The 23978-nt window shown below is 40.8% G+C and overlaps 1 protein-coding gene across 1 annotated transcript in view; it reads left to right on the top strand.

Moving 5' to 3' along the window:
* The window catches only part of LOC124719981 (ankyrin-1-like), a 64603-nt gene extending 41941 nt beyond the window's left edge, over positions 1-22662 (top strand). Inside the window, exon 4 of the mRNA XM_047245207.1 lies at positions 22223-22662. Coding sequence (XP_047101163.1) covers positions 22223-22610 — 388 coding nt within the window. The 3' untranslated portion in view covers positions 22611-22662. The remainder of the gene's footprint in view (positions 1-22222) is intronic.
* The last annotated feature ends 1316 nt before the right edge of the window (positions 22663-23978 follow it).

Raw genomic sequence — 23978 nt, 5'->3', positions numbered from 1 at the left:
TATCTATACAAATACATAAATAATATTTACATACAAGATAAATGAAAGTGAAAAGAAAAATAAAAATATTTGATACCGAGCGGTATTGAACCTGGGAACTCCAGTACCAAAATGCATTGTTGACGTATTTTCTTTATTTATCATGTTATGAGTCATAAGTTGTTACGTATCATGTTTCACAGATTCAACATACATATAATATCATACATGTCATATATCTATACAAATACATAAATAATATTTACATACAAGATAAATGAAAGTGAAAAGAAAAAGAAAAATATTTGATACCGAGCGGTATTGAACCTGGGAACTCCAGTACCAAAATGCAGTGCACTGGCTCAGAGCTATAACTACTCTCTTAACTCTAATATAGTTTTACATAGACTGTAACAAATTTCACAGTTCGTATTCACTTGTGCTGTTTCCTTGTAATAATTTGTTGGGCATGTAGTCCGTTGTTCTCTTTCACTTCAAAATGTTATTACACATGTTCATTCAATAAATAAAATTAACTAATGGTTTTGTGCATTTTCAGATATATGTGAACATATTCTCTTTAGAATGTCACTTGTTAGTAAAGGTTTATACTGTGCTAAAGTCTTTGCACTGTAAAATAAATGTCACGTGTCACACGTTTTGTTTACATTGAGACGAAAGATCTTTAAGAAACAAGTTGGAGATCAAGAATCTCGCAATGAAGCGTGCTTTGGAAGACGTAGTTAAAATGTGGTTTCGTCTTGGTAGGAATTCATGGTGTCAGTGGTTCCGTACTGCCCAGTCCGTATTACGTCTATTCAATAACCTCCAATTTCGTCTTCCAAAAGGCGTATGTCGTCCCCTGGATATTGTGTCGTCGTTTCGTCGAAAAGTGTGCCGTGGTTTTGCGACTCACGTCACCTATAGTGTACCATCATGAGCGCAGTGAACCGTTTTTTTTAAATATTTGCACACAACTTGTTCATACATTGTTCGTTGCAAAACAAAATGTTCGTTCACAACAGAGAGCACAAAACATAACAAATATCACTTCACTTTGAGTACAGTTTTCTGTTACATGTTTACATAGATATAAAAAATTTTCTGTGAAACGTGTACGTATACATTTACATTACATTGTTTGGTAATAAATATACATATTTTACATTTTTCAGTTGCATTAAACTAGATATTTACAAGTACATATGGGCCAGATATAGAAAAAATTATCTTATAGGTTCAGTGTATTGTGATACATTCAGAAAATCCATTTTCTTTTATAGGTCTCTTCCCCTTTTTAATAAAGTTTTCCTTTTAAGTATATTTTCCTTTACATCAGTACTACACAATAAGTGTTCTTCCTCATTAAATGTTTCCTGCAACATAAACTTTCATAGTAGGTTAGAAAACATCTTGGAGATGATCTGTCCTGAAAAGTCATGATTACAATAAGACACGACACGTCACATCCACAATCAATTCCAAATTAGCACATGCACAAAGTATCATTTACAATTAAAATAAAAAAAATATATATATAGCCTTGCTCAATTAATCTCATTTGTCATTTCCTGTAGAGTGTTTTTTGTGCGTGTTGTGTTCATGTGGATTGTGGTGTGAGTGTGAATAGCAAATCAAGTGTCTATCATACCACTTAATATATCAGGTTCAGGGCAGGAATTGTCTCCGGTCATTTAGTCTGTCAGCTTGTCTGCAGGGTATTAATAAATATAATCTGTAACTGTGCTTTGCATGAAAATTGTTAGTTCTTCTTGTGTCTTATCTTCTTGCTGCTGCTGTTATTGCTGGTGCTGTAAAATGTAGATACTTAAGATTACATATCTTCTTCTTCTTCCAGCTTGAAATACCAGATATGACTTACCTTGGTGTTGTATCAGTATACTCTGCTAATGGCTAAAAGTTTTCAAATCTTTGTGAGGGTACAAACCTAAAATTCTCTTATTCTTGGGGTTTTGTAGCAGATATGCTCCAGGGTGTGGTATATCAATGATTGTGTAAGGACCTTCATATAATGGACGCCACTTGACATTACGTTCTGGAGGTGATGACGATTTGTATTGGGTCTTAAGTAAAACTTGCATGCCTATTGTAAAGTTTTGCCTTCTTTTCAGATTAGCACCATAGTTCTTATTTCTAATGTCAGCTTGTTCAGTAATTGCAATGAGTACTTCCCTTACCTTTTCCTCGTGTGAAGGTTTGGTGTCAGAAAATTTTGGTAGTGGGTTGCTCCATTCATTAGTTTCCTTAGTGTCAAACATGATTTCTCTGGGAGTATAGGGTGTGTTGTATATATTTAAATTGTTGTGTATTTCCTCAAAAAGTGCTAAGTAATGTATCCAGTTTGTGTGCTGTGTTGAGGTATAAGTTCTCATGAATCTATTTAATTCTCTAAAAATTCTCTCACAAGGGTTGGCTGATGCATGAAACTTTGAAATAAAGATACTCTTAATGTTATTGTCCTTTAGAAATTTTCTCCAGATGAATCCTGCACAATACGTGGCATTATCTGATAGAATGGCTTTAGGTTTTCCACAGTATGGCATGTAATCATTTGTGAATCTTCTGATGATGGTGTTTGCTGTGGGTGACTTAATGGCAAAAAGTTTGATGTGCTTAGAAAATATGTCATAAAATGCTAGAATGTATTTACAACCACCGATGCTAGTTGGATGAGGTCCGCTAACATCTGTACAAAGTATCTCTCTAGGTCCAGTGGGTAAGATAGAGTGCAAATCTGTTTTGGTGGATTGATTTTGTGGCTTGGATTTTTGACATACGAGACATTTGCTGATAACATGTATTTTTCTTCTCATGTTTGGAAAATAGCAATACATTTGTAACTTGTTTAGACATTTCTTTGTTCCATAGTGTCCCCAAACTGTGTGAGTGTGTGCAATGAGTTTGTGCACAGAATCTTGTGGTATGCAAACGCACCAGTTAGTAGCATTTGTGTGTCTTTTGTAGAAAAGTATGTTGTTGTGTAACATGTATCTGTCTTGTAAAGTGTCATTGTGTTGTTGTACTATGATTTGTTTTACTTTGTACCAGTGTGGATCTGAATCTTGTAGTGTTGCCATGTTCTTGCATAGGTCTATGTAGTATTGTGTAAACTGTTTGTCTTGCATGAGTAGTATTCTGTAATCGTGTGTGTTCTCAAAGTCTGTATTGTTATGGTGTAATCCTTGCGGTAGTCTTGAAAGTGTGTCAGCTATTATGTTGTCTTTTCCCGTGATGTGCTTGATTTCAAAAGAGTAATTCTGTAATGCAAGTGCCCATCGTGTAAGTCTAGGATGAATGAGTTTACATGACAAAAGGAAGGTAAGTGCTTGATGGTCAGTGTATATAATGGTGTGTCTTCCATACAGATAATAATTAAACTTTTTAAATGCCCATATAATAGATAATGTTTCCAATTCTGTGGTGGATTAAGATCTTTCACGTTCCGTTAAAGTCCGACTGGCAAAACCAATGATCTTCATATGTTCTGAAGTTTCTGTTTTAACAAGTTGAAATAAACAACATCCCAAACCAATGTTTGATGCATCACAAGCAATACAAAAGTTCAAATTGAAGTCTGGATGTTCCAGCATGTTAGAATTTACTAAGGCTTCTTTGATTTTATTAAAGTCATTTTCACAGTCTTGGTTCCAAATCCATACCTGGTTCTTCTTTAATAAGTTTAGTAAGTATCTGCTATTGAGTAACTGTTTAGGTATGAATCGTCTGAAAAATGAGCATAGACCGAGAAATGATTTTAACTGTTTCTTATTAGTGGGACTAGGGAAATGTCTGATGGCATCTAATTTTGAAGGGTCAGGTTTAATGCCTTGTGTGTTGATGATGTGTCCTAGGTATTTGATCTCAGAACAAGCAAATCTAGATTTACAAATATTGGCAGTGATACCAGCTTGTGTGAATCTGCATAGTAAAGTGTTCGGGGTATCAATGTGTTCCTTCCAGGTTTTTGAGGCAATCAGTATGTCATCTACATAGTGTGTAACAGTTTCTAGTAAATCATCACTGAGTACAGAGTTTAGTGCAGTAATGAATACTCCTGAGCTTACATTTAGGCCAAATGGTAATACACAAAATTGGTAAGTTCTGCCACCAAACTTAAAGGCTGTATATTTTCTAGATTCTGTGCTTATTGGCACCTGCCAAAACGAATTTTTAAGGTCTGTTGTAGAGAAATATTTTGCATCCAAGAATTTCTGAAGTTGTTCGTCAAGATTTTCTGGTTGTGTCCTCACAGGTAAGATAATTTGGTTGATAGCTCTTGCATCTAATACTAACCTGATACTTCCATTGTGTCTTTTCACTACATGCAAAGGGCTACAATATGGAGATGTTGATGGTTCTATAATATTCCATGTAATCATTTTCTTTAGTTCTTCCCAAACTGCAGGTCGCAGAGCTAGAGGTACATTGTATGACTGGTGGTAATAGATTTGGTGAGGCTTTACTTCAATCGTATACATATATGTGTTGATCCTACCTGGCTTACTTGTGAAAACATCCTTATTCTTAAGTAAAATATGTTTAAGCTGGGATCTCTCCTCTTCATTAATAGCATCACATTCTTATAACTTAGAATTAACTTGTGTAAGTACATCATTCACTATCTCACTGTGTGATACAGGTTGTTGTGTGGAATCTGTCAGTCTCACGTATAATCTGTATCTTGTAGCCAGAACAGTGCTTGTTATGGTCTACTAGTCGAGTGTCCAAGTTCAAAAATATGTCTCTGCCTTCATACTTAAAATAACAAATGCCTTTGGAGAAGTCTATAGTACAGTCCTTCTCGCAAAGAAAATCCATACCCAATATACAATTGGCAGCAAGGCTTTGGACAACTACGAAAGGCCATTGTACGATTCCATTTCCCATATTAACAGTCACAAATACCTGCTTATTAACTCTACTTGACTTATTACCTAATGCAGTTAATATTAAACAGTTTTGAACTGGGAACTCTGGTATCTTAGAAGTTTTCTTCATCATAGTATAAAAATTGTGGGAAATCACACTGACAGAAGCTCCTGTATCAATAATTATGTTAGTAGGTATACCTCCTACAATGCCTGAGGTGGAAGACAGTACAAATCTTTTCTTTACGTTGTGACATTGTGTGTTGTCATTTATCAGATCATCAGCTAAGTTTCCACTTTCATTATATCTTAAGAATAGTGTAGGCAACTTTTGTTGTGTAAATGTTAATTTTTCTTGTTTCACAGTTTCACTAGCAAGTGTGTATTCAAACATAGTTTCTAAATTGAAGTTGCCCCCCAAATGTTCCTCAGTCACGACCTGGGGCTCAGTAATGACTGGTTCTAGTTTACCTGGTTTGTCTGGTCATTGGCAAGTGTAGTTGTAGTTTCATTAGCTACCTCAATAATATTTACATTAGGATATTGTCTTTGCCAATCGCCTGTCTGTTTTCGGTTGGCTGAAGTCACTTGTTGGTTTGTGTTGCTTGTTTGCGCAAAATTCCCTTGTGGCATCTGAATATGATTTTGTGGTGGCGGTTGCTGTGTTTGCCACTGTCTCACATAATACTGGTTGTCGTTCTGGTTAAAGTGCTGTGTAGGTGTTCCATTTCTTGTGTAATCTGTGTTGTTGTTTCTTTGCCAGTGTTTCTGTTTGGCTTTGTGTCCGTTGTTGTTTCCATTATTCCTTCTTGAATTAAAATTGTCGTTTCTTCGTTTTTTGTATGGGTTATCTCCCTGTGTATAGTTGTAGTCGTTGTTTGTGTGCAGCTGTGAGTTGTGGTGATTGTTTTGCATGTTTACTGTGTGTTGTGAATTTTGCTGCGTGTTTGGTAATGTAGCAATGTAGACATGTTGATTCCTACTGCGTGAGTTGTGTGTTGGTTCTTGTTCTTCATACAGTAAATCAACAGTATCTAACGTTTCCAAAAAATATTCAGGATCGTCGTCCGGTAAGTACAGTAATTTCTCTTTAATATTAAAAGGAAGTCTTGCTTTCAGTGATCGGATCACATCTTTTGGTTTCACTGGTTCATTAAGGAAGTGTATCATGTTCAGGTACTTCTCGAAATATCTGCGCAGGTTGCCGTTTTTAGGATTGAAGTGTTCGGGTTCAGTGACTTGTTTGCGGATACGTTCCTGCACAGTGCGTGACCAAAACTTATTCAAGAAGGCGCGTTCAAACTGCTCGCATGGTACACATCTGTCGCTTTCATGGTAAGCCCAGACAGCAGCGTCCCCTTGAATGTAATCCACAACATACGCAATGCGTTTGTGGTCGCTCCACGAATGTGGGAATGCGTTCCTAAAAGCTTTTAAGAAGATGACAGGGTGTACAGTGTTTTTGCCTGGTATAAAAGGTTGGAATTTATGGTGCTTGAATAGACTTTCTTCTTCTTTGTTATGTGTTCGTCTGTTTCTTTCCGTGTAATCATTGAATTCTTACCTGTGTGTACATGGTTCTTCATCAGAATAATTGTATTGTATTTCAGGTGACGGGTATCTGTTGCTATGCGTGTCAGTGTATTGTGTATTTGAGTGTTGAAATTCGTGTGTGTACATGTGTTCATTTCCGAATCGAGATTTTCTTTTGTGTGTAAAAATGTGTAGTGGGTGTACTATTCTGTTGTGCTTGACATTGAGTTGTCTTTGTTTGCATATCGTCATCGATTACTTGTCTATTGTTGTTCATGTATTCCACTACAGAATCGTGCACAATATGTGGCATTTTGTTTTGTATACATTCTTCAAAAATTTCGTCTTTGTGTGCCGTCCATTCTTTAAATTGTGAATTAATTCGAGACAAATGGGGTTCAGCCTCTATCTGTATTGTTGTGTGAATCTGTTTGTGAATGTCAGCTACATTTGTTTCTATTGTATTCACCTTTAAATTAATTTCGTCACATGCGTGCGTGTTTGATTCTAATTTGCAATTAATAGTTTCACAGGTTTTTGTCAAGTCATGGATGTGATTGGCATTGTCGCTTTGTCGTAACTCTAAATTTTCGAATTTTTCGGTAAGATCGTCGACCTGTTTCGAAAGACGTGTATTAATTTCATCTACCTTTTGAGTCAGTGTGGCGAAGTCTGATTTTATGTCATTTCTGAAGGCTGCATTGTCTGTCATTAATTGTGTGAATTTTTCGTCATTATCTTGCTTAATATTGGATATGCCTTCCAAAATTGAAATCAGTATAGCGGCAAAATTTTGATTGCAAAATGAGCTTGCTCCCGCCGCGTCATTAGACGTGACGTGGTCTCTCAGGTTTGGTTCTGAATTGCTCCTTTCGGCGTTTGTGTGTATGTGTAGAGGATTATTTTGATGTGTTTGCGTGTCTGTATTAATTTCTGTGTCTGAATGTGTCTGTGTATCCATATTTGCATTACTTGATTGTTGTTCCATTGTGTACTGGTGTCGAGTTTTTACCATATCGTCAATAAATTGTGTGCAAGAAAAAAAATTGTTTAAACGCGTAGTGTGAAAATGTACTGCCTATGTGTGTGTTTAAATGACTGAGAATGATTAAGAGATGACTTTAAAGATCGAAAGTAGCATACGTATTAATGGTGACTAGCCATGTTGCTTGAATCTTGTACAATGTCGGCCATATTGTGCAATGTAACTTGCGTATTGTTGGATCGGAATGTAATCGTCTGAATAATGAGATTTCGCGGAATTTGGAAAAAATTACCAAATGGAAACTGAATATTGAATTTAATGCTGAGAAAAAGGAATGAAAAATTTTTTTTGAATGAAAAATGTGCTTGGAATCAATTGTGGATGCGCGAGTGCTGCGTCTTACCGTACATGTCGTCTTGATGCGAAGATTGCATTTCCAGTCCAAATTGTCTCCAGATTTTATTCGCTTTCTTCCATATTCTCGTCACATGGGTTGTTGCTGGTCAGGATGTACATGAAAAAGAACAATTAGTTGTAGTACAGATACAATAATGAGTCCTGGCACATAGTCGCCAGTTTAGCAAATAAAAAAAATTATTAAAATAATAATAATAGTAGTAATAATATAATAGTAATAGTAATAATTTGTGATAATAATAATAATACTTGTTTGTTTGGTTGAGTAAGTAATTGAGAGATTAAAATTTACGCCGTGAATTTATCGAACTTCGCACGTCCGAAGATATACGGAACGTAGCCAGGGCTCATTATATATTTTCTGTAGACAAAGTCTAATATCTGACCTGAGCTTCAATCATGAAAATGGAGAGACTAAAATTACTAAAACAGAGAAAAGCATACGAGTACATAAAACATATATTCATTTTAACATATACATTACGATATGAATGACACGTAAAATTATAGGTAAATAATTGCAGATCATTTACAAATGAGAGCAGACTTATAAATTCTGCGCCTCTTTTCTGCAAATAAGTATGAAATGGCTAACTGTGGAGCCACACAAAATATTACGTCCCTCTAGGACAACGAATGACTCAAGAGTGTTGATGCCAATTGGCTGTGACAAGAGAGCGGTGTTAATTGCTTTATTTTGCATTCTCTTGTCTTAAAAAATCGATACATATAATCTAAGTTAACTAAATTAAATATTGTCTGTGCTCGAGTGCAAATTGTTCCTTAAACTTCCTACGTAAAGATAGCTGCTCAAGCGCGGGCGCCTTTTACCTGGCGCTCTCCGGCAGCTGCTGGAACGAGCCTGTTTCCAGCAGGTCGTGGAAGAATATTGCAAATGCTGGTTCGAAAAGCGTTACTTTCAAAGTAAATATCCTTTAACGTAAGTTGGACTATGCGTGAGGGTGTACCATGGAATTCTTAAATCACAGTGTGTTTGACTCCATTTAAAAATCAACTCTTTGATGACAAGCCATTTAGAAGAATTTCAAACCCTGGAGATCAGACATTTATGTCATCATTAAAAATTTTACTGCCACATTTGTGTGATGTATCTTAAAGTGTAACACGCGCAAAAAATCAACATTATATCGAAAGACTAGCTTCTCTTGCAGCTTATTAACCTTTGTGACCAATATTATATGTGGAAGCTTTGCTTTTCTTGTAGCAACACTATGTATATTAATGTAAGCCATTAACTCGTGTGTTACTGCTGCTTAACAGGGATGTTGCTATTGGCTGACTACATCACGCGTCCTATGCTCTGAATACTCGCTGTCATGAGCTGGCGAGATCACGTGACATGAGCTGTGGCTGGCTTACAAAAGCGCATCGCTATCTCGATTTCAGTGATTCGGAAAGTAACATGCGGTGTTTGGTGGAAATCCAATGTGTGCTGTCGTAATACCAAAATGCGCAATGTACATGTTGCTGCACGCCAAAGATATTTCCCAAACGTGTCTTTTTCCCTGAGTTTCGTTTTCTAAAGTTCCGGGAAATCCATGCCCATGTCCAAAACCATAACCATTCAAAGGATTGATAATTTCTTGCACTTCCGACAGAAAATATACTGTCACTTAAGACGGAAAAAGTGTTTTCACGCGGGAGAAAGTGTATTTTTAAGCGCGAAATCCGGGAAAAATCCGGGAATTTTTTCCTTGTCCACGTATACCTCCAGTATTAATCAAATTTGATACGTATGAAGTATCGTCTCTGTTGTGTGACTGGATTCTTGATTTCCTCGCAGAGATGTCACAGTTCATTCTGATAGACGGCAAATCATCAAGTAGAATAGAAGTCATATACGGCGTTCCGCAAGGTAGTGTCGTAGGCCCTCTGCTGTTCCTTATTTACATAAATGATCTAGGTGATAATCTGAGCTGCCCCATTAGATTGTTTGCAGATGACGCTGTAATTTACCGTCTAGTAAAATCATCAGACGATTAATTCCAATTACAAAATGATCTAGAGAGAATTTCTTTATGATGCGGGAAGTGTCAGTTGGCACCAAACAAAGAAAAGTGCGAGGTCATCGACATGGGTACTAAGAGAAATCCGCCAAATTTTGGGTATACGATAAATCGCACAAATTTAAGGGCTGTCAATTCGACTAAATACCTAGGAATTACAATTACGAGCAACTTAAATTGGAATGACCACATAGATAATATTGTGGGAAAGGCGAAACAAAGACTGCGCTTTGTTGGCAGAAACTTAGAAGATGCGACAAACCTACCAAGAGAGCCTACATTACACTTGTACGTCCTCTGCTGGAATATTGCTGCACGGTGTGGGATCCTTACCAGGTACGATTGGCGGAGGACAGCGAAAAAGTGCAAAGAAGGACAGTTTGTTTCGTGTTATCGCGCAATATGGATGAGAGTGTCACTGATACGATACGAGAGTTGGTGTGGCAGTCACTGAAACAGAGGCGGTTTTCTTTGTAGGGAGATCTGTTTACGAAATTTAAATTGCCAGCTTTCTCTTCCGATGGAAAATATTTTTTTGACATCCACCCATGTAGGGCAAAATGATCAACATAATAAAATAAGAGAAATCAGAGCTCCAATGGAAAGATTGAAGTGTTCCTTTTTCCTACGCGCCATTCGCCAGTGGAATGGTTGAGAAGTAGTATGAAAATGGTCCATTGAACCCTCTGCCAGGCACTTCAGTGTGAATTGCAGAGTAACCATGTAGATGTTGATTCCCTCCTGTATAGAGATTAAAGTACTTCCTGCTTTGATTGACCAATATAATCAGCTGCAGATATCGACTTTGGAATCCACTGAACATTTAAAACCCTCCTGCACCTCAGGCAGGCAACAGAAGCACACCCATTTCGACTGGCGGTCATGGAAGACAGAGAGAATTAGTGTTCAAATTATATCAGGAGCAGGCAACAAACAGAAATTTTTCAATTTTCGTGCATGCAAATCATGCGGGTAATAGCGCGTAATTTGGCGCAGGAAGTACATACTTACAAGTAAATAAAATTTTAAAAACGCTCAATATAAGATGACACACACGTACATGTGCTACATGCACACCGAAAACATCATCGATAGTGTAGAATTGTATACTTAGTATCCAGGATAATAGTATTAATTATGCACCACTTGGTGATATTAAAAATCAGTATGCTCCGTAGAGAATGTGAAACAAAGGAGAAAAAAATAGAACACCAGGATGAGATGCAAGACTTGGAAAGGTAGAAAGTGGGGAAATGTTTGGGATGCAAACACGCCGGCCTTGGTGGCCGTGCGGTTCTAGACACTTCAGCCCGGAACAGCGTGACTGCTATGGTCGCAGGTTCGAATCGTGCCTTGGGCATGGATGTGTGTGATGTCCTTACGTTAGTTAGGTATACTTTGTTGTAAGTTCTAGGCAACTGATGACCTCAGAAGTTGCTTAGTGCTCAGAGCCATTTTGTGATGCAGCGTCAAGGATAACAGCAGCCATGTCTCAGAGCTGATAGTCCGTGCTATTGGAAACGACGTCGAACTGTTCGTGCAGATGGTCGTTGTCTTGCAAACGTCCCCATCTGTTGACGCAGGGATCGAGACGTGGCTGCACGATCCGTTACGGCCATGTGGATAAGATGCCTGTGATCTCGACTGCTAGTGATACGAGGCTGTTGGGATCCAGCACGGCGTTCTGTATCACCCTCTTGAACCCACCGATTCCACATTCCGGTAACACACATTGGATCTTGACCAACGCGAGTAGCAATGTCGCGATACGATAAACCGCAATCGCGATAGGCTGCAATTCGACCTTGATCAAAGTTGAAAACGTGATAATATGCATTGCTCCTCCTTATACGGGGCATCACTACGTTTCACCAGGCAACGCCAGTCAACTGCTGTTTGTGTATGAGAAATAGGTTGGAAACTTTCCTCACGTCAGCATGTTGTAGGTGTCTCCACCGGCGCCAATCTTGTGTGAATGCACTGAAAAGTTAATCATTTGCATGTCACAGCATCTTCTTCCTGTCGGTTAAATTTCGCGTCTGTAGCACGTCATCTTCGTGGTTTAGCAATTTTAATGGCCAGTAGTGTATTATTCAGACAAGATACTGCATCACTAGAAATACGTCTTCTCGCCACGCCTACTAAAGACAGTCTCTCTAATTTAGATTTTGTCATAGTTTTCGGAAAATATTGAAGTTCCTTTTTTTAATTTGTACTGAGGCATAATTTTAGTTTCGCTGTGTCAAGCAGTGTTTGTCGTTTTTTGAACTTTCATCAGATCCAGTGTTTAATTTTGACTACCTGAGGCAAGTATATGTGACACCCATTGCCCCGGGGGGAGGGGCGGATTGAATGGAATATCAAATGCGAAGAACCAGGACACCAGTTGCGTTACACAATTTTTATCGAAACTAGTGTGCTTGAAAATGAACAAAAATCTAAACGACAAAACTGGTCGCTGCAGTGGACTCAGGGAACTGCTGGCGTAATCGGCGCCCAGCGCTACCAACAGAAATGGCAAACGTTTAGATTCACGACCCAGTTCTGGCGCTACAGCTGCAGGGTTGATGGCGTTTGCAGAAATGAAAAAGCAGGGAAGTCGACGTGAAGTGTTGCGGACAAATCGGATACGTGACGATACCGAACGATGAACCCACGAGATACCTTTCAGTGTAGCTAGCACGATGGTTGTCGAGAGGCGTGAACATCCGTCGTTTCCCTTTCAGTTCTTGCTCTGAGGGGGATAGCTTGTTGATGTACAGAGTATCCAATAATAAATCAGTACTCCAACGAACAGCTCTAAAACCGGCAGCATACTTAAAACGTGCAGCCCATATTTTTGTAGGCAGGCACATTGATGATTTTGCGCTGATATATCAATACTCTCCTCGATACATGGGGAGCAGATAACGGTATTTTATAAAAAATTGATACATCGGATACTGTACATTTTAAAAATATCAAGTCATAAACAAGTTCCATCATTCCGCAATCGAAGTCTGTTAATTCCCGTTGTGCGGCCATCAAGACGTCGGAAACCCTTTGCCAGGAGTCACCTCAGTACAGGTGACAGCGCCGCTAACACGCTGCCCTTTTATACCTTGCGTACGCAATACTGCTGCCATCTGTATGTGTAGATATCGCTATCCCATGACCTTCTGTCAGCTCAGCCTGTCTCTGCCTTGAAGCACCCGGGTGGTTCTACAGCCCAAAACACCTGCTCTCAGTTAGAAATTAGAAACTACTCGAAATTGTACGTAGGCGGAATAGATTTTAAATGAGCTAAACATTTATTCAAAATAACTGATGCCTTGTCATCCACAGACTAAATACTTTCCTTAGTGATGTGTGTTATTACATTTTAATTAACAATATAGTCAAATTGCACACCATTGACTGCTAGACACATTTGGAATGGCTGTTTGAGAGAGAGAGGTGAACTGGACAAGCTACATTGGATGATACGTCGTTGTGTGGTCTGGCGCGCAGCATCTGCCATACCTGGGGTTCATGTCAGACTCTATCTTTCAGTGCTCCCCGTGGAAGGAAATCCATTTGAGTCAGATCAGGGTACCTGGCTGGCCTTTGTACTGCAGCATTCCGTCCCATACAACGGCCGTGAAACTTTCCATTCATTGGTCACTTTGGAGCAGGGGAGGGTCTGGGCAGCGGCCGTGTTCGATCCACATGAACTGTCGCTTGTCCACGGAACTACCCCTAGAAGAACAGGCTGGATGTTAGTAAGAATATGTGCATACGTATTTCCATTTAATCACCCCGTGGATGAAGTGAGGTCCCACAATGCAATTTCGTATCGTGCCAATTGATACATTCATGATAAGAGCCTGTTACTTCGGTTCTGATTTTCAGAATCGTCTGCCATGCACTGCAGCGCAGAAAGACAAAACTTTAAGCCACGTTCAAAATCACGTCCTCAGGAGTTCCCACTGGAGTGTCAGATGGCAAGGGTGGCATCAATGTAAATGCGAGGTGCGAGAGACACTCGTCTGCTGACCCCTCATTCCTTGGCTGCACGTCTGGTGCCACTGTGCCAATGGATAGGCGTCGCAGCCAGAGCGGCTTCCTCCAGTGCCCTGTCGGCTGCAGCCTTCGCCCTCGTCCTCTGTGAGACGTCGAAGCTGCCTCTTCGCACTGCTGACCTAATAACACGTGCAAGGGTCCGGCGGGATGAACGACGACGGAAAGGACAGACATTCCTGTTTCGACAGAATTTCTTTGACATTCGCCATATAAAAGTAGCAGTGTAAATTCACCTCATTAGTGTACACGTCTGCATGCAACGTAAATTGTACCAGAAATGACCTGCATATAGACGACACAGTTGCTTGGTAGTTCTGCAGTGCAGACAAGTAAACAGTGGAGGGGTCTGGTACAGTGGCGTAGCCTAGCCTGGCCGTGTTTTGTTTACAGCGGAGTACCGTGTGTCTGAAACCTCGTGAGCGAGTGAGCTAGCGAGTGCCCGCCCTTCCTACCCGGCCACGTCACGAGGTGCTTCTACGCGGTGTTCTGAAACATGGGGGGGGGGGGGGGGGGCGCTCAGGCGAAAACGCTTGCTATTGGGTGGAGCGCGGTGACGTCACCACGAGGACCCTGGCGCGGCGCAGCCGTATGCTTACACGGCAAATGCGCCGCAGCACAGATTTGGTGCCATGTTGCTCGTTCATTTTACTTTCGCTTTCGTTTGATACGCATCTGTAAAAGTCAAAACAAGGGGCATGACAGGTTTTGTACACATTAACAGTAAATAAATGATAATTAAGTTGGAAAATAACTCGCTCGTTTGATGAAGAAGCAGATATGAATATAGTCTGTTTCTACTGCCGTTTACCAGACGACGATGCAATCCATAACTACTTCCTCTTTGCGGCACATTTCTTCATTGCTTCCAACTTTGCTTCTTGATTGAGATGCATAATCCTTACAAATGTTCTCGTTTTTACATAAAGAGTAATAACTGGTTCATGAACCTCAGGAAACTTTTGTTTTGTAATAGACCACAGAGACTTTACGACATTTTTTGTTTACACACTCCATTTCCATGAAAAGCAGCAAATTCTTCTTCAAACAGCAACACTGTTGTTTTCCCATGCTGGCGTTGGAGTGTAAAGACCACCACGAGATGTAATTGATATCCAGTCTGCAGCGTGATCTCCTTCACTTTTTGCTGCTGGAAAGCCTAGTGTTGTGGCACTTGAATGCAATATAGCCTGTACTGTATTGTACCGCATCTGGAAGAACATCTCACACTACAGAGTCATCCCCCATTGCTACCACATCTGTCAGTTAATTTTCTTCCACATTCACAGTTTCTGGGATTTCTCATAGCGGCGCTTCGTCAGCAACATACACACAGAGCTCACTGGTAATGAAACGTGGGGGTGCAGGATCCGGGTCGACGTCACACTGGGAAGACTCCGTGTTTAATTCTTCAGTAACTGGCGTGTTCCCAGAGAGAGAGAGAGAGAGAGAGAGAGAGAGAGAGAGAGAGATCACTTGCATTACCTGTCAGTATAAGGAGACTTAGCCTGTTCCTTACTTAAATAGGTGTAGGATTGTTATGAAATATACCTAATCCTCATACCCTAGGAAAAAAACTTTCCACGCAATCTTGATTCAGTCTAAAAGTTAATATATAGCTAACTTAGACACTTCTCATACTTCCGAAAAGACCGAAGAGACATTTTATTGTAGTTATAAAACCTTTTTGGAAAGGCTACATTCTTTCTTTGTCACCAACGCGCATTGCTGGACAGATATCTAAGAATCTGTTCAAAGTATTTTCTCAGATTGAGAGATTAATTCCAAACCCACTACGCAGGGATGAGCATTCATATTTTGGAACTCTAGAGTTCAAGACATCAAAGACGTCGTTAACGAGTTCAATAAAATTACTTTCAACGTCTTTATGAAGAACATACTTCAAAGCCTGAGCTGTTTGTCGTGAAAATAGTCGCGCTGCCATCTGTACATTCTGCATTGCTCGTCGAGTTGAGTTTCAGTGCGCTTCAGTAATGTGGTGTGTTATCGTTAAGTCACTCTTCTGATGCTTTAAAAGTTCCTGTATAGCTGCCTTGGATATTTTGGACCCATCAGGTAGCGTAATGCCTGTATCCAAGAAACGGTTCCGTAATAACTTTAACAGGTGTGGTACATCGAAGAAAACCCATACATTCGTGGTGTCGTCTGCTTGATTTACGAAATAAGTTCTCTCTGTATCGACAGACAGTTCCTTCCAAACTTTCATATTTTTTCCGTCCATATCACACGTCACAGCAACAACACCGATTCCTGATTCTTCAACCGCCTTAATGATGCTCTGAAGCAAATTACTGGTCATCACAGTGTCGAAATCATAGTAAACTGGTTTTTAAATTCCTTTGTCCATTTCTGAAGGGTTGCCCTGCACTGCAAAGGAATTTTTCGCTTTCGCAAATAAGTGTATGCTTTAGGTGACAGAGCTCTTAAAGTTAATGCATGGGCTATGTCCTCTGAATTCCACTTTACCCTTTCATTTTCGTTTAATAGGCATCTTATTTGTGCCGGTGTAAAACACTTTGACAATACACTATTTACACTTTTCTGCAATTTTACTATTTCTTTCACGTCAGATGACTACTCTACCCGCTTCAGCGAAAGAACACGTTGGAGATCTTTCGTTTTACTTCGTAAGGCACATTTTTTGGTGCCGCTTCTGTCTGTGCGTTCAATCTCGGCCCTCAGTTCCTTAATTTCCAAATTCTTATTCACAAGTTCAGTGGGTGCATGAACGCAATCTGTACATGTGCTTCGGTCGACTTTCTTTTTTTTCGGTGACACAATTTCTAAAGCCGTCAAAGCTCGCTTTTGCAAACTTCTTGCTCCACAGCGTTGTGCACGACTTCCGGATCCCTAAGGAATGAATTTAATTTTAATTTTATTATTCCTAAAATTATTTACCGAGTAGGCCTACTCTTCCTAAAATTTTTGACCAAGTACTATGCAACTGCATTAATTTCTCACTAAAAATCTGATCAATTGATAAAAGCGATTAAATATCAGTGGCATAAGCGGCTACAATAGCCTAGTTTGATAAAATGTAAAAATACAATGTAAGAGGAAATACAGGTATACGAACCCATAACCTCCAACATGGACGTCAGAAACAATACCACTACGCTGCAAAGTCAACTGGTCAGCATCAGCTATTGTTACAGAAGTAAATGTAAACAAATTACGCGAAATATGCTGATTTTGTCATTTGAACTATATACTAGCTTTAAAATAGTCAACATATCGAGAATACTTAAAAAAACGGCTATTTCTAAGACAAATGTACCTATTATATCCAGGAGGAAAAGCAAATACACTTGAGCAACATTATTTATTGCCTGTACAATATAGCGAGTCATTCACTCCCGTAAAGCAATATAGTAATGTGTCAAAAAGCATTCCATTTATGTGATTTCGTTTGTATTACGGTAATTTTTCAGTTGCAATTATTGAAGGTGTTATGTATGTGCAGACGTCTTACCCTTTCGTTTGCATCACCGCTTTCCACAATTTCTTGTCCACGCCAGTTCGGAATATTTATGCAGGGGATTGCTGCTGGTAATAACTTCTTTCTTGAAGATAACCCTAGAAGCTCATTTCTCAGATCCAGTTCACAATCTTCTGGCCGATAATGAGCTGACCACACACGTGTAGTTTCCGCATTCACTTTGTCCTTGCGTTTGCATCGAACCATCCATTGACGTCGCAAGTGCTCATCCTTGGGAAAAGCGTGATAAGTAACGTCCGTCGTCGTCCAAGCACTGTTAATGCAATGTGCCACGGCACACTTACAGCGAGCCTTGCTCGTGGCTGTCTCAAAACTGAATGCTCGGCGCTGCAGCCTCCTCTCCGTGACGTCAAGGCGCGCGAGGGCGTCTGCGAGTTTTTTTACTCGCTTGGGGCCGGAATGGCCTGCCTGCTTTTCCTATACGCCTCGGTTCCGAAATGCCGTGCCGGCGATTCCGCGGCGCGCGCCTTAAATCGGTGGCGACTCACTGTGCAGACCCATCCGGGCAGCGTTCATTTTTAGGTAAATGAGTTGGCACCACTGCGAGACAGCACACGATAGCCATCTCCCGAAACACAACATTGTGGAGTAAATTACATCCACACAGGAACAGAAATAAAAAACCAGGGTTGCTACATCTATTACAAATATACATCATAATGCCTGTTCATCTGAATGCATTTTCGTCTACAATTCCCTCCTAAATGGATGGATATATTCTGAAGCGATTATAAACGAAATGTGGTGTAATTATACCGGACAACTGAGGACTTGCTCTTCCATTGTTTTTGCTCTAAGAGGTAAAAGTTCCCCGTGATTGGGTGGATTGAAGCGCAACCATTCTTGTGATACGAGTAGTGCTCGGAAGTAACGGGAAACTCGCCATTTCACGCGTTTTATTACTCAGATTCCTACTTCCTTTTTGTCATTGTGTGTACAACGTTATGCGTATCGGTTATTTAGTGTGTTGTGAGGTGTCAGAAAGGTTACTGCTATTTTAAGAGTATTACTGTAAAAACGGATTACCGCATTTGTATTAAAATTTGCTATGAGAACGGATTAAAATGCATCGTGGTTTTAGAAATATTATATACTGCTTTTGGTGAGTATACTAAGAGTGAAATAGGTGTTTACGACTGGTATAAACCTTTAGAAGAAGATGAGGATGACGAGAAGGTCATAATAGAAGACGAACTGAGAGTTAAACCAAACAATGCGTAAAGCAACACTCGATCGACTCGGTGACAGACGGCCAAGACCACAGAAATGTGAATGTTACGTTTCTGACAGTAATCTTCGGTTTTGACAGTACAGTGCACCACGACTCCTTGTCCCAAGATGAAACGGCCAGTATGCAGTACTTCTCACCAGCTCAACCCAGATGGCCTGAAGCAACGCGGAAAGGTGTCCAGCTTTGTGGCGGAACAGTTAATTGTTTCTGCACTGCGATAACGCACCTGCTCACAGTTTGTTGGGTGCTTGTGCATGTTTGGCTAGAAACAATACTGTAGTGATGTCCTTGGCCCCATGTTCGCTCCATGAGTGACATTTTGTTCCCAAAAATAAAGACAAACCTTAAAGAGCTGTCTTTTACATAAGAGATGAGATTCAAACTGCACCTCTGAGAGAACTAAACGCTACCATAAGGATTGTTCCAGAACAGTTTTAAGCATTGGAAGAACCACTGGAATAAATGTATAATATGTAATGGGAAATATTTTGGTGAAGACGACCTTGTTATAGACCAATAAATAAACCCAGTGTTGGATACAACATTCACCGCTGTTGCTTCCACTATCATATTGTCCATTTTGGTGCCAATGTCACGACCCTGTCACCGTTTTCTAAGAGGAATGTCGTTCGTTCACCACCCAAGTTTCGTCGATAGAAAAGAGTTCTGTTAATTTCCTGACTTGTATCAAGTATTTGCATCGCCAGTCAGTAATGACTTCTCTCTAGAGGGACCTTTCCTTTACTTAGAGGTCTGTTGCAATTAAATCATATTTCATGCAGTGTCTTACGCTAAACAGCTTTCTTCCAAGGAAAATAATTTTTTTGTTTTTACGGCAACAACTAATTTGTGTAATGTCAGCACTAGTTTTTAGCCATACAAAAGTCCCTATGGTTGATCTAATTACCTATTTTGAGAAGCTGCTTGCAATGATGGATTTATACTCCAAATTTCGTAGTGCACTTTCTTGGCGGTTCTGGCAAACTGTGTGGTTTATTTTCGGTCGCCTTTCTGATGCGTCCAATAGCGGCAAGGCTGACTTGTGTGTAAACTACAATCCTTTCTTTTTGAGACGGGCAACATTAGCCCCCAGTTCTTTCTCTGCTGACTCTTTAATACAATCCGTGATTGGAATAGTGGTGACTGAGCCATTTTTACCCCAAAGATCGGAATTCTTTGCATTGGGCAGCTTTTCCTGTGATGTGGTGCGCTTGTCGATCATCTCTGAATAACATATTCGTACATGTCCACAGCGCATTTCACACGGTGGATTACTGTCGACTGTTGAAGAAGATAGAAACGTGTGGAATAGGTTCCCATGTATGCGAGTGGACCTGAGCTCTTAAGTGACAGAACCCAGTATGTTGTCCTCAGTGGCGAGCGTTCGCCAGAGGCAGGAGTGCTCCAGAAAAGGGTGGTGGGACCGCTGTTACTGTCTGTATACATAAATGGTCTGGTGGACAGGTATTTGCGGCTGTTTGCTGACTGTCCCCTAGTGTACAGTAAAATATCGTCGTTGAGTGAGTGTAGGAGGACACAAGGCGAGTTGGACAAAATTTCTAGTTGGTGTGATGAATGGCAGCCATCTGTAAATGTAGAGAAACGTAAGTTGATGCAGGTGAGTAGGAAAAACAGACATGTAATGTTGAGGTACAGCAGTAGAGGTGTTCCGCTAGACACAGAGGCGTCGCTTAAATGTCTGAGCGAAAGTTCGCAAAGTGATACGAAATGGGAAGAGTTTGAGAGGACTGTGGTAGGGAAGGCGGGAGGTCGACTTTAGTTTGTTGGGAGAATTTTAGGAAAGTGTGGTTGGCCTGTAGATGAGGCTGCATGTAGGCAGCTGGTGCGACCTATTCTCGAGTACTGCTGGAGTGTTTGGTATCGGCAACAGGTAGAATTAAAGGAAGACAGCTGTAGGACTGACAGCTGGGCTGCTAGGTTTGCTGCCGGTAGTTTCGACTGACGCAGAGGTATTGCGCAGAAGCTTCAGGAACTCGAATCGGAATCACTGGAGGGGAGGCGAAATTCTTTTCGAGGAATTGTTGAGAAAATTTAGAGAACTGTTTTTTGACGCAGACTGCAGAACAATTCTATTTCTGGCAATGTACAGTTGAGACAAGGCGTGTGAAGGTAGGGTGAGAGGCATTGTCGCTCGTACAGAGGCACACAGGCAGTCGTTTCTCCCTCGCTGTATTTGCGAGCAGAACGGAAAGAGGAAATGACTGCAGTCGGTTAGGATAACTTTTTATGTGTACCAGTTACTACTTTTGTTTCATATGGTTGCTGCTCCACCTACATTGATTATTTTGTACTGGATGCAGCAGTTCTATTACCTCTGTAGTTTCTAGTTGGTATTTCACTTGTCTTTGGAGCTTCTTACTGGCTCTCTCGCTTGGGATTAGCATTTAACTTGCATCAGCTGTGGGGAGAGTTTCTCGTGACATTGGTTAAAGTTCAGCAATGCCAGATCTATACAAGTATTTTGATATTTGTAAGTGAACATGCGATAGTGAATCAACACTGTTTGTATTTCTTACAGGCACCTGATTTCTTTCTGGCATGATCTAATTTATGCATTGCATTAGATACAGGAAATACAGTACTTTTTTGAGACTGATCTAAAGTTACGGTTTAAGTGTTTCTACTACTACGGAAACAGAAATTTTACTCGGAAGCAGCATAGCTGGTGTATACTTGAAGTTTACTTAGACCTTTTTAAGTATAAATGTAAAGTTTTACGCCTTCTGTAGTGGTGTGTAACTTATTTTGTGTCGAGAATTTTCAGAAAATGCAGAAAGTTACACGAAGTTAACATGACTGAGTATAGTAGTTGTGCAGGATACCGCCTGCCACAGACCATATGGTGGCTTGCAAAGTTTGTAAGCAGATGGAAATGAATGTTCCAGTGGATGTATCTCTTGTTGCATGCATGATTATATAGCACATGTGACGATTATTATGCAGCGGGTAGTTAGTGTGTGTGTGTGTGTGTGTGTGTGTGTGTGTGTGTGTGTGTGTCAGGGAGAGCCGACCTGGTGCCCCTGTTGTATTTGAAATATGTCGATCGACTTATTGTGTACGAAGCAGTGACTTTTATATTTTTTGTCGGTACGTCAGGAAATTTCCGTGTTACTGGTCTGAATCACTTAGCTGTCTGGTGAGGAAATTGTATTTCAGTACTTGCAGATGCATTGAGTTTCTACTCTTTTCTTGCTAAGTGACTGAAGGAATTGGTACCCAGAGAAGGTAGTTTTGGGGTGTGTTTGAATGTAGATGAAGGATTGTGTAGCAACTGCATGCCGAGGTGAAAGGAGGCGGATATGTGGAGTGAATTATGAGGAAATGTGCCAAATGAATTTGTTAAGAGATGGAGTGCACCTATTTTTAATGGGAGATGGGTGAAGTTTTTGATTATGGGCTAGTTCTGTGGATCTGTCTGTAATACGCTGGTTAACCCGTATCGCAGAAGCGAGATTTCTAGATTTGTGACTTGTCGCTCGGAAGAAGTGTATTCCGAATTGTTGGCAGTTTTGCGGCTATGACAGTTTCTTTCATTTGGTGTGTGTGTCTCGATAGTAGAGAGTGTGTCGATGTTTTGTGCAGGAGCCTTTCTGAGGAGGAGCGAGTCAGGAGGCTGATGAAGGCGTCTGAGAAGGGGGCGGTGGAGGAGGTGCGGGCGTTGCTCGCGGCTGGGGCGGACGTGGGGGCGAGGCACTGGGGCGGGTGGACCGCCCTGCACTGGGCTGCACGGAGAGGCGACGCGGCTGTGGTGCGGCTGCTGCTCTCTGCGGCGTCCGACCCCAACGCCAGGAATCTGCTGGGGCGGACGCCGCTGCACTTGGCGGCATACTTTGGCCACGCAAAAGTGGTGGCTGCGTTGCTGCAGGCCGGAGCCGACAGGAGGGCGAGGACCGATGATGGGGAGACCCCCCTGGACTACGCCAGGCGGCGCAACCATCAGCAGCTCGTCCAGATGCTAACACGGCGTTAATACGCGCCACTAGAGAAAATAACATGTACTTCATTCTACATAACATTAAAATAAAAAATTGAAAAAAAGAACGCTTTCTCTATTCATTTCTACCTTTTGCAGTCCACACAATTTCTCCAGTATCACCACAACTACTGCAACAACAGGAGATATCTGTAAACCAGTGTGACAAACCTTCCTTTTGAGAATTCACTATGTAAAACATTTCACAAGCAATTTCTGCAAAAGCTCGGCAACAATTGCAAAATACTCCATCATTTATAAACTCCACTTCTCTCTCCCTCTCGGTCTTCTGTTTCTCGTCCCATATACAGTATTCAAACAGCTTACAAGAATACAGCCGACGTCTCTCACAACCGCCTGTATTTCGAAACGTAAACACCCAATCTCTTCCAAGACACAAATGCGAGAATAGCGGTTGTTGTGCGTTAATGTTAGTTCTTTGCACCAGTCTCCTACATTACCTAATTACTGCAAACTAATTGCTAGCAGTGTCTATGTTGCTACATCACATCACTGCAAACTGCACCATTCTCATATTACTGCCATATAAGCTGTTCAGTTAGAATGTATCTTCACTTGCGACCTCACACTGAATTCACTTCTGTGTGTGCACTGCGCAAGTACTTTTCATGTTTAATTGCAATGTCACATTGGTAGCAGTGCTCACACCACATCATCCTCACACCATCTGCAGGCTTCTTGCCAGCTCACCTTCAAATAAAGAGAATTGAAAAACCACCTAAAATCATTAGACTCCTAAACACCTCCCTTGCTTCTCTTACAGAACAAACTATCATCTATCAAGGAATTATACTCAATCGCATGAGACATGCAGCCATCACTGGAATTATACGGCAGTTTCGCCAAATTACACTTTTGCGTCTCTATAGGCGTTTTGGAAGCAGACCACATTTGGAACATTCATTCCCTGTCTGCTGTGATACAATTAGACTTGGCATCCCCGTGCGTGCACGTGTGACCAAAGTGGCAGACTGCATTCTGAACAAGAGCCTCTGTGGCCCTCATGTGGCGGCGTTACACACGGAAGCTCCTCAACATTCTCTGTGAGGAAGCAGCGGCGCCAGGAGACAGTATTGACTTGGTGAGTGACCTCCACGGCATTGATGAATACTTCAGGCTCTGCCAGTTCATCCTCAACATAAATAAATGTAATTACTGTGCATACACAGGAAAAGAAATCCACTACTGTTCAACTACACTGCTGATCACAAATTGCTGGAAACATTAAGTCACCTACCGTAAAATATCTAGAAGTAACTGTCCAGAGCCACCCTGCGTGCAATGACCAAAAATACCAATTGGTAAGAAACTGCGGCAGATCTTTTCTCAGCGATTCCATAATCA

This window comes from Schistocerca piceifrons, chromosome 11 (assembly GCF_021461385.2).
Source record: "Schistocerca piceifrons isolate TAMUIC-IGC-003096 chromosome 11, iqSchPice1.1, whole genome shotgun sequence".
Classification (NCBI taxonomy): Eukaryota; Metazoa; Arthropoda; class Insecta; order Orthoptera; family Acrididae; genus Schistocerca; species Schistocerca piceifrons.
This window is presented reverse-complemented; position numbering and strand designations above follow the sequence as displayed.